The sequence below is a fragment of the Siphateles boraxobius genome, unplaced genomic scaffold (genome assembly GCF_051911475.1).
Source record: "Siphateles boraxobius isolate OS27281-9 unplaced genomic scaffold, OSU_SipBor_1 55, whole genome shotgun sequence".
NCBI classification, from domain to species: domain Eukaryota; kingdom Metazoa; phylum Chordata; class Actinopteri; order Cypriniformes; family Leuciscidae; genus Siphateles; species Siphateles boraxobius.
The window spans coordinates 2766747-2781474 of NW_027509181.1; the positions used below are offsets into that span (position 1 = coordinate 2766747).

At 40.1% G+C, this 14728-nt stretch overlaps 1 protein-coding gene across 5 annotated transcripts in view; it reads right to left on the reverse strand.

Moving 5' to 3' along the window:
• aclyb (ATP citrate lyase b) overlaps positions 1-14728 on the reverse strand; it is a 67447-nt gene that overhangs the window by 29959 nt on the left and 22760 nt on the right. For all 5 annotated transcript variants that reach the window (XM_077205878.1, XM_077205876.1, XM_077205880.1 and 2 more), the window contains exon 6: positions 11088-11167. In XM_077205878.1, the coding sequence (XP_077061993.1) occupies positions 11088-11167 (80 nt within the window). The remainder of the gene's footprint in view (positions 1-11087; positions 11168-14728) is intronic.

Below are 14728 nucleotides of genomic sequence, written 5' to 3' on the forward strand. Positions count from 1 at the left end.
TTTTTTTAATATTAAAGAAAAAATGATAAAAAAGAACTAGAATTTCCACTGTATAGAATAGGGGTTGAACGACTTCTGATTTTTTAAAGTCGACATTAATGTTTTTAAAGTTCAGTCCAGTGGACACGCAGCGTAAGCCTGAACCTCGAGCCGAGACTCGAATGCGGGTTGCCTTGTGTACAGCTATGGCATATGACATAGTGCTGCCCAAAAGGCTATTGCTCCTACATAACAGCTTATCTTTATCAGTTCTTTTGTCTTTGAGTCTGTGGCAAGCAGGACGAGGGCGAGGGACGTGAGAGAACAGCACGAGGCCGGTGGCGTGAGTGATAATGAACGTCAACTGGGAGACGCACCGTTCTCGCATCTCTCACGGAGGAGCGGAAGCATAAAAGGAGGAGCGATGACGCTGATGATCGAGAGAGGAACAGGCCTGAGTTTATGTTGTGTTTTATTTCTGTTTTCTGTGGCCAGCAGTTGTCCGTGAGGGGCTGCTGGCGGATCCTTTTGTTTTTGTATTTGTTCATTTTATGATTAAAATGTTGAAATGTTTGCCGGTTCCCGCCTCCTTCTCCCCATACAACGAACCTTGTTACAGGGTCGTTATATTGTTCACAGCTGGAGCTCTCGGAGTATGCATTATTTGTAATTTTAACTGTTGGAAACTGAGCGTAAATGTGGACTTCAAAGATTTCTTATTCTGTTGCGCCCTCTATAGGCCATGATCAGCGACTACTCGACATCAAGCTTAAAGCGTAATGACAGAGCATTAAAGTTGACTAGTCTGTGCAACCACTAGTATAGAAAAACCTAGATAAGTCCAGACCAGTTATGTACATTCTACTTGAAAAGCAATAAAATACAGAGAGTACCCAAATAATGCTTGTGTTTTTTTTCTTGTAAACAGTTTGCTCCCCCTTCCGATCTCTCCCAGTGTTGAGAACCACTGGCTTATTTAATAAATAAAAAAATCAGTTTCATAGTACAATAAAACTTTATTGCTGTTTTTAAATGATATTGTAGTTACTTTAAAAAAAAGGGAAAAAAGGAAATGAAAAAAAAAATTAATCCACAAATAAATTATGATTTATAATTGGCAAATATGCCATGTAGATTTGTATGTCATGTGACAGAACATTTACTGATTAAAACATAAATTAAGTCTATTATTAATAAGGGATCTTTAAATCATCTTAAAAACCATCTTTTGCAGCGATTTTTGTGTGAGCATATCATTGAACACCCCAGACCACTCGGGGAGTTTAACGTCTTTGTAAACTAAAGTTGAATGCGTTTTATGAATGATTGTTCCAGTGCCCCTATGAAACCATTGTGTAGGTGGGGGGGTGTTACCACAGAAACCGAAAATTCTCGGGACAGCAGCATTTGTCCAAATTTCAATCTTAACCTTTTCTATTTCATCAGAAACGATCTTAAAACAGGGCTTTAAGTGTAAAATACCGAACTTGTCCTTTAAATCAACAACTAAATGGCGTTTGTTACATGGCTTTCTATAATATGGGATTTTGATTGATCAATCACAGAATTTAGTAGTCAGACATATTCACTGGTGCCCATGGCAACACTATCTTGTTTCATTCATTGACTGCAGTGGCCGTATCAAATTAGGCGGAGCACTGCAGCGGCAGTATCAAAACAAGCATAGCACTGCAGCAGCAACATCAAATTAAGCGAGACACTGAAGCGGCAGCATCAAGTTAGGCGGGCATTGGTTGGATTGAGTTTCGTGGGGCAGCTGTAACTATCTTAAAGAGAAGCAATAGTTAGATGGGCTTGTTTGATGGGGCTGAGGTCGGAACATGAGGTCGGGCTGTTGCATAAACTGTACTAGTTGAACTGGTGTCAGACTAAAATGTATGAAATCGACGGAAACATGTTGAAATATGAACTATAGACAGGTAGGCAACCTCTCAATGCTAAATAAATATACATGTAGTACACAAGGATGTTTTAAAGGACAATTCCGGCCAAAAATGAACCTAGGGCTAAATAACACATGGGTACCAAGTCGACCGTTCTCTGGGATGCGTTTTCATGATAATCGAATGTACCCAGTTTTAGCTTTAGTTTTACCACAGATGAGCTTATAACGCGGTTTAAAAATAAGTTTTTTTTTTAAATAACAAAGACGAACCACGAACGCCATGCTACGTGAGCTGAACTGTGACCATCAACCAGCACGTAGCATGGCGTTCGTGGTTCGACTGGTCGAGACTGTTTTCCAAAGATGGCTCCTGCCTATATACGCGAAGTGTACTGTCTTTATAAAGTATCTCCTTATTAAACTCTCTGTACACTTACAAATTTCTAAATGCTTCGGTTTGCAGGGAGAGACCCTAATTATGCTACCGTGTTAGTTTGGGGCTATTTTGAGCTTTGTTAGTGGTATTAACTAGCGATTTTTATTTTCACTTATTCTACGCCCTATATACTAGCCTTATAAGCTCATCTGTGGTAAAACTAAAACTAAAGATAAATCTGGGCACTTTCGATTATCATGAAAATGCATCCCAGAGAACGGTAAACTCGGTACCCATGTGTTATTTAGCCCTAGGTTCATTTTTGGCCGGAATTGTCCTTTAAGATTGATAATATCCACAGTATTCCTGCGCCCCATGACGCTTTGCGCGAATTATGGGTGTAACTTCCGTTAAGCTGTAAACAATCAGTGAAAGACTAGCTCTGGACGCAATAATATATTTTTAAACCGTGTACGATGACATTACATTATTCTACTTACCCTTCAACCATTGAACATTAAAAGGACATTTTCAAAGTGTAAAAGCGTAAACAAGGTACTTTCAACAGACCATGAATAATGTATGAAAAAGTATCTTTCCACAGCAAAATCGGCAGTAATCTGTATTATGTAACATACGTTGCCTTAATAATAAAAAAAATGTTTTACTTCAGCATTGCGTGATACTATTTTAAAGTGATTTCAGTCATTTTGACAGATAATAAATTGTAAATTTACCTGTGAAACCAAACCAGGAAAGAGACGTGCAGGATTTCGGGAGTATTCCAGTGAATTGGTATAGGCTACATCGTAAATTAAATCGGGAGAACAGACCACAAATGTGCAGTATATGTTGACCTTTATCATACTATTACAGCGAAATTCAAAAGTAAAAAGGAAAATAATCATGAGGAAAAGAATGCAGAGCTCTTACTATAGATATTCTTGTTATAACATGTCACGTTAAAATACCAAGTGTTACGTTATTCTGATGTTATTCTTAGATAAAACATGAAAGAAAACTGATAGCTCATTAAGTCAAACTGACGGATCAGCTTTATTTGTAGGGCAACCTTTTGATTTGAAATGATTCGTTTCAGTCTTTTTGAATGGGAGTTCCCCAAACCGGAAGTGCCACCCATAATTCAAAACGCAGTAGGCTCGTCAGGAATAAGGTGGATAAAACACAGCATGTTATAAAAGTAGGCTAGTATGAGGTTTTTAAACTAACATGATGAATATTATAATGTTTAGATCCGTGTTTACTGTTAAATACTGTGTTCGTGGATATCTGTTCAAACGTAGATGTTTATTTAATGTGGTAACTATGTAAAGCATTGTAAGTTTGGTTCACTCGCGCTGTGCATTTGAAAGAAAAACGCACCCAAATTAGGCTACATGTTTTTACTCCAATCTCATTTTATGTCATAACGAATGATAACATTTGAAGTAACTTATGATAATCCATATACGTTTCTCTAGTGTAGTGTACTGAAGTGTTCCTTTTTATTGATTTATCATTACAGGCCGCTTGCATTTTTGTAAAGTTACAGAATTATATTTTATGCAGCCCTACAAGTATATGCTGACAAGGCACAACAAACCTGGTGTTCATTATATATATATATATATATATATATATATATATATATATATATATATATTTTTTTTTTTTCTTCACAATTTTAACCAGAAAATAACAAATAGATTTACTTCCCTAAATCGTGCAGCCCTATAGTTTCTCTTGATGACAGTGTATGCATATTCACAGTTGTCGTTTTTACATTTTATTAATTTCATGTTTTTATACAAGGACAAGATGACACTGATGAGCTCTGCTGACTGAAACATTCACACGAGTCTCAGTACATGAACATGGTACACTGAAGCAAACACATTGGAAATGGACACAAAGGTGTGTGACTGTTCATGTCTCTCTGTTTAGATCAGTGTTCTCAATAATGTGCCTTTTTGTCTTTTGTATCTTACAGTAGGACTATGTTGTGTTGTAAATAAATTCAAACAATAAAAAAAGCCATTCTTTTTTAAATCTCTCCTCATTCTTTGTTTATAGTTCCCTCACAAGACTCCCTTATAGTCTTCCCAGGTGTGAAACACATCAATATTCATGATGATTTATGTCACCTCGCATAGAGCTATCTTACACAAAATATGTCTTACAGATTTTAAATCAATATATTGTTTTATGTGAATGAGTGGGCAGGATGATTTTCACATAGTTTAGTTTGAAACAAAAACTGTAGACTTTGTGATACAATTTTCAAAAGTCTTGTGAACAAATAGTCAGTATGGGTTTATAGTCGTTTTTTCACAAACCACGTATAAACGGAATTTTCTCAAAACTCCAATCTTTTACATACATGCTGCTCACATATTATTCTAGCAGAGTTTGTGCTGAATACAGTGTAATCAGACTTTAGCCATGAAAATGTTACAAGTAACAGAAGTAAGCACAAATGTCAGAACATCTCCAGGGTCCAGAAAACACCTCAGACCCCAGAGAGTAAAGTTTTGTTTATAGAACCAATGCCTAGTGACTGGAAGATTGTTTTTGTCAGTGAAATGAAGGTCGAGCAAGGAGGAGATCTGAACTTTCCTGTGTGCAAGGAAGAAGAAAATAATGGCTGGATGGGGGTCCCAAATATGGATGAAATGGCCGTTTTTGAATTGATAGGTTTTGCTACGTTTGATGAGGAAACGGATGGTGTCCGTGTCTAGAACTTGGGAGGTTGGAAAAGGTTAGGTGGATGGCTGGCTGGATTGAATTTGGAAATGGTTGTGATTTCAGAGACTTTGAGGAACCCGAGAAACGCCAGGGTAAACATAGCATCCAGAGTTCTTGCTGTATCAGGGGGGGGCAAATGACCGGAGCGGAGGAAGGTCAGGCATTTAGCTAAAAGATATACTTTGATGGTACTGGGTTGGATGGTCTTAACCTGTTTAAGATACATGACTAATAAAGAAATTGAAAGGATGGAAAAGTTGGGAAAAAGCTGGTTGTAGGAGAAGTAGTAGTCTATTTATATAGCACCTTTCTATAGCTCAATTTCGCTTTACATTGTCCATTCAAATACATTTAAAACGCCCACACATCCATTACAATCACATAGGATACATATAGTCACATTATCCAAAATGCATGTTGAATAGATATGTTTTTAACTGGGTCTTGAAAGTAGCCACAGATGAGGTATTACAAAGTGTAAGAGGTAGCGAATTCCATAATTGAGGAGCATTAATACTAAAAGACCTTCCACCTACAGTAGACAACCGGAAACGAGGGACGCACAGTAAACCAAGTTCAGCTGATCTAAGGGACCGGGCAGGGCGGTAAGGGTAGAGTAGGTCAGACAGATATTGGGGAGCAAGACCATTTAATGCATTAAACATTAGAAGTAATACCTTATAGTGAATACGTGATGCCACAAGTTGCCAGTGAAGGTCATGAAGCAGAGGAGTAATGTGAGCAGAACGCCTGGTGGAGGTGAGAACTCTTGCTGCAGAGTTCTGAACATACTGTAATCTTGCAATGAGTTTTTTGGGAAGACCAAGAAATAAGGCATTGCAATAGTCCAGGCGTGACGTGATTAATGCATGAATTAAGGTTTCAGCATCAGTTAAAGTGAGGGAAGCAATATTACAAAGATGGAAAAAAGAGTTAACAAGAGAAGAAATATGAGAGCCAAAAGATACGAGTTGGATCGAACAAGACACCAAGGTTACGAATTAATGACGAAGGCTTAACGTGCATTCCATCAATGTGGCAGTAAAGCCAATCACTAATATCTCAGATTTCTTATCATTTAATTTGAGGAAATTCAGGGACATCCAATGCTTGATGTCCTGATACATGCAGTGAGTGAGTCGGGCAGAGATGGCCTATCGGAGCTGGTGTTAAGATAGATTTGAATATCATCAGCATAGCAGTGGAATTTAAGTCCATGCCTGCGAATGATGTCACCGAGTGGATATATGTAGATGATGAACAATAGTGGGCCAAGAACCAAACCCTGAGGAACACCCCGTGTGAGTGAAGCAGTGGCAGATCTAAACCCTTGTATAGTGATATAATACTTTCTGTCGCTGATGTAGGAAATGAGCCAGGAAAGAGCAGAGCCAGTGATGCCAATACCAGAAAGCCTAGAGATCATTATTTCATGGCAGACTGTGTCAAAAGCAGCGCTTAAATCAAGAAGCATCAAGATGTATATCAGCCCTGAATCCATGGACAAAAGAATGTGGTTAACCACCCAAAGAAGGGCAGTTTCAGTGCTATGTAATGGGCAAAATCCAGACTGAAAAGGTTCAAAAAGACCATTAACATCCAAGTGTGATCGCAATTGTACAGCAAAAACCCTTTCAAGGTCTTTGCTTAAGAATGTCAAGTTGGATATTGGTCTATAATTGTCTATATTTAGGTGGTCTAGGCCTGTTTTTTTCAAAATGGGGGTCACCGCAGCCATTTTTAATTCTGCTGGAACAACGTCGGACGCCAAACTACAGTTTATCATATGTGTTATGAAGGGTGCAACTTAGGGCACACACAACTTAAGCAAAACAGTAGGTGTAGGATCAAGCCGGCAGGATGTGGAATTTGACTTCACAATTAGATCACTTATGGCAGCAGGAGTAGTTAGAGTGAAAGCAGAGAGAGAGTTTGTTGAGTGAGAGGAAACAGCTAACATTAAATGAACATTTGAGTCACTTATGTGAGATTAATGGATTAATGGAGTGTTTTTGGTAATGGATGCAGTGATTGACTTCAATTTATCTGAGAAGAATTGAGAAAAGTCATTTACCAGCCCCACAGAGCCCGAAATAACGTTGTGGTGGATTTGTGAGTTTGTTAACCATTGCATAGAGTGATTTGGGCCTGCACTTGTAATTCCTAATGGTAGAGGTGAAATAAGAGGTTCTCTCGTCGTTAAGGGCTTTACGGTTCTTAACCAAGTGTTCTTTAAGAGCCAAGGAGTGCACGATTAGTCCAGTTTTCCTGTATAGTCTTTCTAGGTGGCGACCCTCAGTTTTTATCGTTCGTAGTTCAGGAGTGAACCAGGGTGAGGCAATAAACTAAGACTAAAATTGTATTATTTAATATTATGTATCAGTATTCTTTATTCTTATTCATAATCAGATGTATTTGTGAAGTTTAAGTACATGAGTTAGAGTGAACATGAAATGTGTGTGAGGATCCTGTAGAGACACTGAGAGGAGATAATTTTGGAATGTATTGAGAGTGAGGAGTTGTCGTCATTGTACAGAGCCCCTCCCCTCTCCGCCATGTTGGCAGGATTACCGCGGCAAAACAATGAAAACATGATTGTTTACGTTTGTTGTTAACTCGGTAGTAGAGGAGATTCTCGCAATTCCGCACTGTTTTACCATGCCTTGACGTCACTGCTGCGTTAAAAACTGCTCCAGTACCTCACACGATACATACGGAAAACATAGGAACAATGGAATACAGTTTTTTAGGTTACCGAAATGGACACAGCATCAGGGAAAGCAAGTCTCTGACCTGACGAGACGCTGGATTGCTTGGTTGGCTGATGCCTTTGATAAGATTGTCTGCTGTGCCTTAACGAACATGTGCAAAAGTGTTGTTTGAGTGCCTTGTTCATTACTTTTTTATTTCTTTGAAATAAATGCTTGAAACAACTTGATATGGCTTAACAATATTTATTGAGAACTGAATATATATTTTTTGGACAACATAAGTAATAATAATAATAGGCCTACTGTTATTAGTGCAAAAGAACAAATATCTTGATGCTACTTCTCCAAATACCGCTGTTTTGCGCTTGGTGTGAGCTTGTTCCTGTAAGGTCCCTTTTCTTTCGCCTTATCTTTTTGCAGTGCTTTACTTTCTTCCTTTTTTCCCCTCATATTCGTAGATCCGTCTCTGTCCCCCCAAAATAATAAATGCGCGAAAATTAAAGAGCTCTTGAATGTTTAGTAGCGCCTCTGTGAAGTTCTGAAGGCGTTGCCCCTGGCAACCAATAGCATCTCCTACCATCATGGCCGACAGGCTCAGACCCCGCCCAAATCGGCACGTGACTCCTCACTCTCAATAGCATATGTTTTCCAATAATGCACATGACACAAGTTCTCTATAAGGAAGGAATGTGCAGCATGATGCTGTTTTCCACTGATGCAAAGGTTTTCCAATGATGATGTGTATTGTCGACTGTAGTACACTAAGCCTATTATCTATAAGAAAAGATGATTGTGCCGCGTGCAAGCTCGAGGTATATGTTAAAAGTAAACGTTTTTCTGGTAATGTAATTAATTTCTATAAGCAGCCTATATAAGCCAGCCTTTAGCCCTATTTGGACGGGATTAACTTTGCAAGGGTAGATGGAGTAATGTAATTTTACCACAGGGCGTCTGTAATATTAATGGACAATTCGCATGGGATAAGATATCTCAGTAAAACTATCAGAAGTGGGAGGGGTAACTCGATTTAAGCATCGCCGTCACCCCCAGTCATCATGTGCTTATTACGCTGATTCCTGATATCACGTGTGCAAACACATAATGTAACCTAGATTTATATATATAAAACAGTTATGTCCGGTCGAACGATGTATTAATTAACTTCAGATTGGATTGTGTTGGTAATAGGCACTTTTACCAAAAGATGTTTCGTGCCTCTAACAAGTGCTTTCGATCTTCTTTCTGATCTGAATGGTATGTGTGAGTTTTGCACAGACTTGTCCCAGTGTCTAGAACGCAACTGAATGCTTTCTTAAGCGTTTTTCTATACTTGGAAAACCGCGAAAACTACTTTTAAACAGGAAATTACGAAATATTTACATACATATTTACAGCGGGGGTGCTTCTCAATTCTTATTTGTGCATCCTCGTTTCCTTTCCTTGCTTCCTTTCCTCACGTCTCAGTTACACCCCCTGTAGGATGCGAGGGAAGGCTCCAAGGAAAGAAAATGAGGACGGAGGAATCGAATGAAACCTTTTTTATACATTGGAATACTTGATCATTCGAGCGTCACTTCATAGCATCATCAGCTGCACTCAAAGGATCTGCCCTTATGTTGTATTAATTTGGTTATTTAAGAAATTCATAATAAATAATAAAAAAACAAGATACCCTGTTGAAATATGTGAGATGTGTGGTTTATATAAACTGCAAGGGTAAAGTAAATTAAAATTATTGTGACTGATGAGAAGGGGGAGGAGAATTTATACATGCATCACGTTTAGTTAATAAAGCTCTTACGCAAAGGATACACCTGTGTATCCTCGCTCATAACTCCTGAGGAAGCCTCCTCACTCCTCGATCCTCGCCTCTATGCGGTGCAATTAGAAAATTGAGATGTCCTTCAAAATGGCTGAGCTCGATCGGTTTACGGGTCATAGGATGGAGGACGGGGAGGTGTATTGAGAAGCACCCCTGGTCTATTCGCATGGGATTAGTATTACCTTTTTACTGAAGGTAAAAGTCGCCGTAATCTTTAATTGACATTGTCCGTAATGATTACTGAGATGGCACATTCGGACGGGACTAAAAACACAGAGAAGATCTGGTAATTAATAAGGGTAATCTGGTAAGCTAGTCCCGTCTGAATAGGGCTTTTGTGTCCAGAGCCACACCATCTCGTCGGTTTCTCTCATTTGTCTGACATAAAATAATAAAAAAGAGACCTTTTGTGCTTCTGTGATTCAACCACAATGGAGAAAAAGCTTAATTTTCAAGTCTACACCTGCAGTCTACTTTAACGGCATGTTTTTTTCCTAGCCTATATTTTTCTTCTCATGGCATGGCAGGCCAATTCAAAGGGCCAACTTTGGCCCGCAGGCCCTGGTTTGGACATCTCTGACCTATAATACTACATAGACCACCATCATTAAGATCAGCACACCCCTTCCAACGCACAACTCAGCAACTTTTGTATCATTTAGAATTCTAGAGTTTCCCACTTGTAAATAAGACTTCACTTGATGATTCATGTGTTCGAAATACTTAATTATGATATTTCCAACTCCACTTGAATGGCACCCTAAATCAAACACACCTGAAGAACTCTGAGTTTGTTTAAATGTGCTTGATTAGGGCAGGAGGCCTGGAGCTAAACTCTGCAGCCCTTGTGCTAGGGCGTTCAGGATGCTTAAGAAAAGCATCTGATTATAGCAACGTGGATATGTGTGCATTGGCTCTGCAATTCGGTACTCTAGTCACATCACGTTTAGCACTTTATATAATAGATTGCTTAAAATCAAACATGAAAAACACTTTCAGTGTCTCCTTCTCTTCTACTTCTACTATAAAACAGCTCTCCAGCGTGTACATGTTCTCAACAACCTCCACAGACTCAACAGAACTAATTAACCAGAAAAGATTTCAATGTGAAAGAAGGTGGAGCCTACGTGTACACCTACCTATTACGTAATCATCATGGACCAATGGTAGTACAAAGGTGTTTAGCAAGCCGTTACGAACTCCCAAAACGAATTCCAAACAAAGTTCGTTTTGGCCTCATTTTATGTTAAATGATGAACATAAGTTCATTCTTCGATTTCGCTTGAAGCATATCGTGGACAAGAACTGGCTGACTTTCTCATAATGTCACCTTTATATGGCATTAAGAGATGGGTTACTATGAAAACGATCATGCCAAAAAACAAAATAGTGACAAGTAATTGTGTAATATGCATCCCGGTCAGTGAGTAGACTCAAAATCACACATCACATATTAATTAGAACTTTGAGTAAATATTAGCAGTCATGCTTGCCTTAAACATCATTAACTCAAATAACAAGAAAATGAGACAAAAAGAAAGCACACACCAAGTGGATTGATCTCCAGATATGTGAAGTAAAGATCCTCATACAAATTGAAGAGACCCATTATGAAGCTTGCTAGAACTCTGCAAAAACAAACAAACAAAACAAAACAAAAAATAAATACATTTTAAACTTCTGCATCAACTTAATGCATGTTAAAGATGAGCATTTTTTTCTGTTCTAACATTTTCTATTGAATAAGACTGGGCAATATATATATATATATATATATATATATATATATATATATATACATAGTTTTCTAAGCAATATATACGTTAATTTGATATTAATTCTCAAAATCATTGTTAATTAAATTTCTCTTTTTCTCTATTTATTTATGCAAAAAGAAAAAAAAATGTTAGCATACATTACTACTGATTAATGTGAATCCTATTATTACCAGTCTTCTCCTCTAAAGGTCAGTCTCTTAATTACCATGCACACGAAACATTACAACAAAACACCTGTAAGTCAAACAATCTTCATTGTCTTTGCAGATGCCTGTATTACATTTATGCTCATTATTTTGAATGTACTTTTAGAAAAGCATGCCATGTTAGTCCCAGAATACAGCGATTCATAATTTATCTAATTATCGATGATATAATAATAGAAGCAATAAAGTAACAATAATTATATCATTAAAAACAGAGCACAGAGACTGGATATTCATTTAATGTCTTTTTTAAAGTCCTTTATTATCTACAGCACTGATCACTATATGTGACTAGATTGCTCATCGAATTCTAAACTAATCTTGCTAAATATTGTACATTCACTATATTTGTTTGGTTTTCCAGCCTTCACTTTGCAAATTGTTTGAAATACAGAAAATAACATTTTGATTAATCAAAGAAATAATCAACAGATTAATCTATCAGAAAAAAATCGTCTCGGTTGCATATGGTAACCCTCGTTCCCTGAGTAGGGAAAGGTGACGTCTCGTCGGAAGAGTTTCCAATGAAATGGGATTACGCTAGGGAGACCAACTCCCTTTGAGTGAACTAAAACGAGCCAATGAATATTGGCATGCAAGATTTGCATTCCGCGCCCCGCCTGCCAGTGCGGGTATAAAGCGGAAGCAAGTCCACAGACATTTGCTTTTCGCTGAGGAGCCGGACGGTCTCCAGTCCTCCGCGAAGGTACAGCAGCATGACGACCTGACGAGACGTCTCCAATCCCTACTCAGGGAACGAGGGTAACCATACGTAACCGAGACTTTCCCTTTCGTGGGAACTCCTACGTCTCGTCGGAGGAGTTTCCAATGAATTGGGATCCCTAATAAAACCCCGTGGTGCTGGCCCCTTCCAGCACCCAGCTCAGCTTCCCGCCGGAGCAGTTTCTTGTCGTCTTTGGTGGGAGCTAACTAGGAAGAATCACACTGCTGTTCTGCAAGACCCTCTCAGTGGATATGGATAACGCTGGGAAAGCATGCCCAACCTGTAGGAGGGAACGTTGCGGAAGCCCCTGCCCGCCCGAAGGGAGGCACTGGAATACACGTGTACTAACCTGTGGGGGTATTGAAACACATGGCAGTCCTTGAGGTAGTCCCAGCCCGAGGGGTGGGAGCGTATTCAGCAAGGACGACAGAATGGTCTGTCGAGGGGAAGACACAATGCTAGCCCAGAGGGTAGCTGGATGGTGGAAGAAATGGGTCACCGAAGGGACCACTGTAGGCCACCCAGTCTACAAACAACTCCTACGAGAGGTAATAAACCTGGCGCCGGGCGATCTGCCTCGCCTGGTGCCGAAGGGGTGATGGAGGAACTCACGAGGTTAGCCGTATGTTGGGGAACCAGCGGAGTAAAAAGAAGCACGTTTCCGGCCGTGAGGCAGGAATGGTGTAGCAAGCCGACATATCCTAATTCTTCGCGTTACTGGTCGTAGCGAGTAAACGGGAGGAAACAGGCTCAACACGGAGGCTATAGAATCTAGCGAATGTGTTAGGTGTCACCCAGCCCGCAGCTCTACAGATGTCTGTCAGCGAGGCGCCTTGCGCCAAAGCCCAGGAGGAGGCAACACTCCTAGTAAAGTGTGCCCTCGACCTAGGTGGGCAAGGCACGTCCTGGGAAGCATAAGCCCGGACGATAGCATCCACTAGCCAGTGGACTAACCTCTGCTTGGAGACAGCCTTCCCCTTCTGCTGGCCTCCGTAACAGACGAAGAGCTGATCTGAGGTCCTAAAGTTTTGCGTTCTGTCCACAAAACAACGCAGACAGAGAAAAGCGAGGGAGGGACAGAGAAAACCGAGGGCTGGGTCTGCCTCCTCCGGGGGCAGCGCTTGCAGGTTCACTACCTGATCTACAAATGGAGTGGTCCAAACTCAAGGCACGATTCGTTGATTGAAATAGTCTGCAGATTCCCTACCCTCTTAAAGGAGCCCAAAGCCAACAGGAGAGCTGTCTTTATAGACAGGATATTAAAGGCCGTGTTGCAGGGTTAATTTTTCAACGAATTTGTGCAATTTGCTTGTTGGTAATAAACATTTAAACTGTTATCCATTGTATTTTATGTTGTTGGGTATCACAAAACGGAATATAATACGAAAAAGTAGGTACTATCTTACAGCGGATTGCAACGATTCTCCTTTCCCCCACAATGCATTGAATTACGTCACCTTGGGGAGAGAATTTACCAAAGCCCGCCTTGAGCGCATTGAGAGTGACTAGATAGACGAGTAGTAGAGATTATAGATAAATAGATAAATACATAGATATAGATAGACTAGATATATAGATAGACAGACATATATAGATATAGATATAGATAGATAGGCTAGTATATGCGGAAACTGCACATCCAATGGCGCGGGCGCCTCTGACGTGCAACCAACTCTAGCATGATTCCTTCTAGATGACAAAGACAAAGTTTACCAGTACTACGACACTATGACAAAGGTTACCGGTACTTATCTGAACTAACGTCATGATCACTGCCACTAGATATAAAGAAAACATTGATTTTTCACTCTGTGCTATTCAATGACAGTAAAAAAAAATGTCGTTATTGTGCACTGCTGCTCGTAGACTAGCTCCAGTGCTCATTGCTGCGTTACTAAATGATAGCAACTCACCAGGACACTTCAGCAACTCTCCACTCATTCTCCTCGGACCATGCATTTAATTGGCTTTGACAGCCATCAGTTCTTGGCAATTCCTAATTTGCCCTCTCACGTCTGGCAGGTTCAAAATTATTCGGCTGCGGGCCATCATACATCATTTGGCTCTTGCCACCTCTTCCTCATCCCAGTCAGTCGCCATAGTTCTAATACTAGGCTGAGGCTACCTTTCCTCCACTTCTCCCCTACGTGGCGTCATCACCGAATTGCGTAAAAAAAACCTGTAATACCAAAAACGTTAAAAAACTGGTCTTTAGAGAGAGGGGTCTGGGTGTGTGGGGCAACACCAACCTGCTTCCACCAGGGGGAGTTTTCGGCTGCTGGCTGCCCCAAGGCGAAGGAAGGAGGGGAAACGAGGAGCGAGGCCCGAGGGCGTTGAGTCCAGGTTTCCACACCTCCTTATCCAGCGGGAGAGGAGAGTGACGAGGCCGTAGCGTCACTGACATCTGAGCGCTGGGGTGAGGGGAATGAGAGTGGCGAGGCAACGTGGCGGCGCACACTGTCATTCTGACCCTCTGGGATG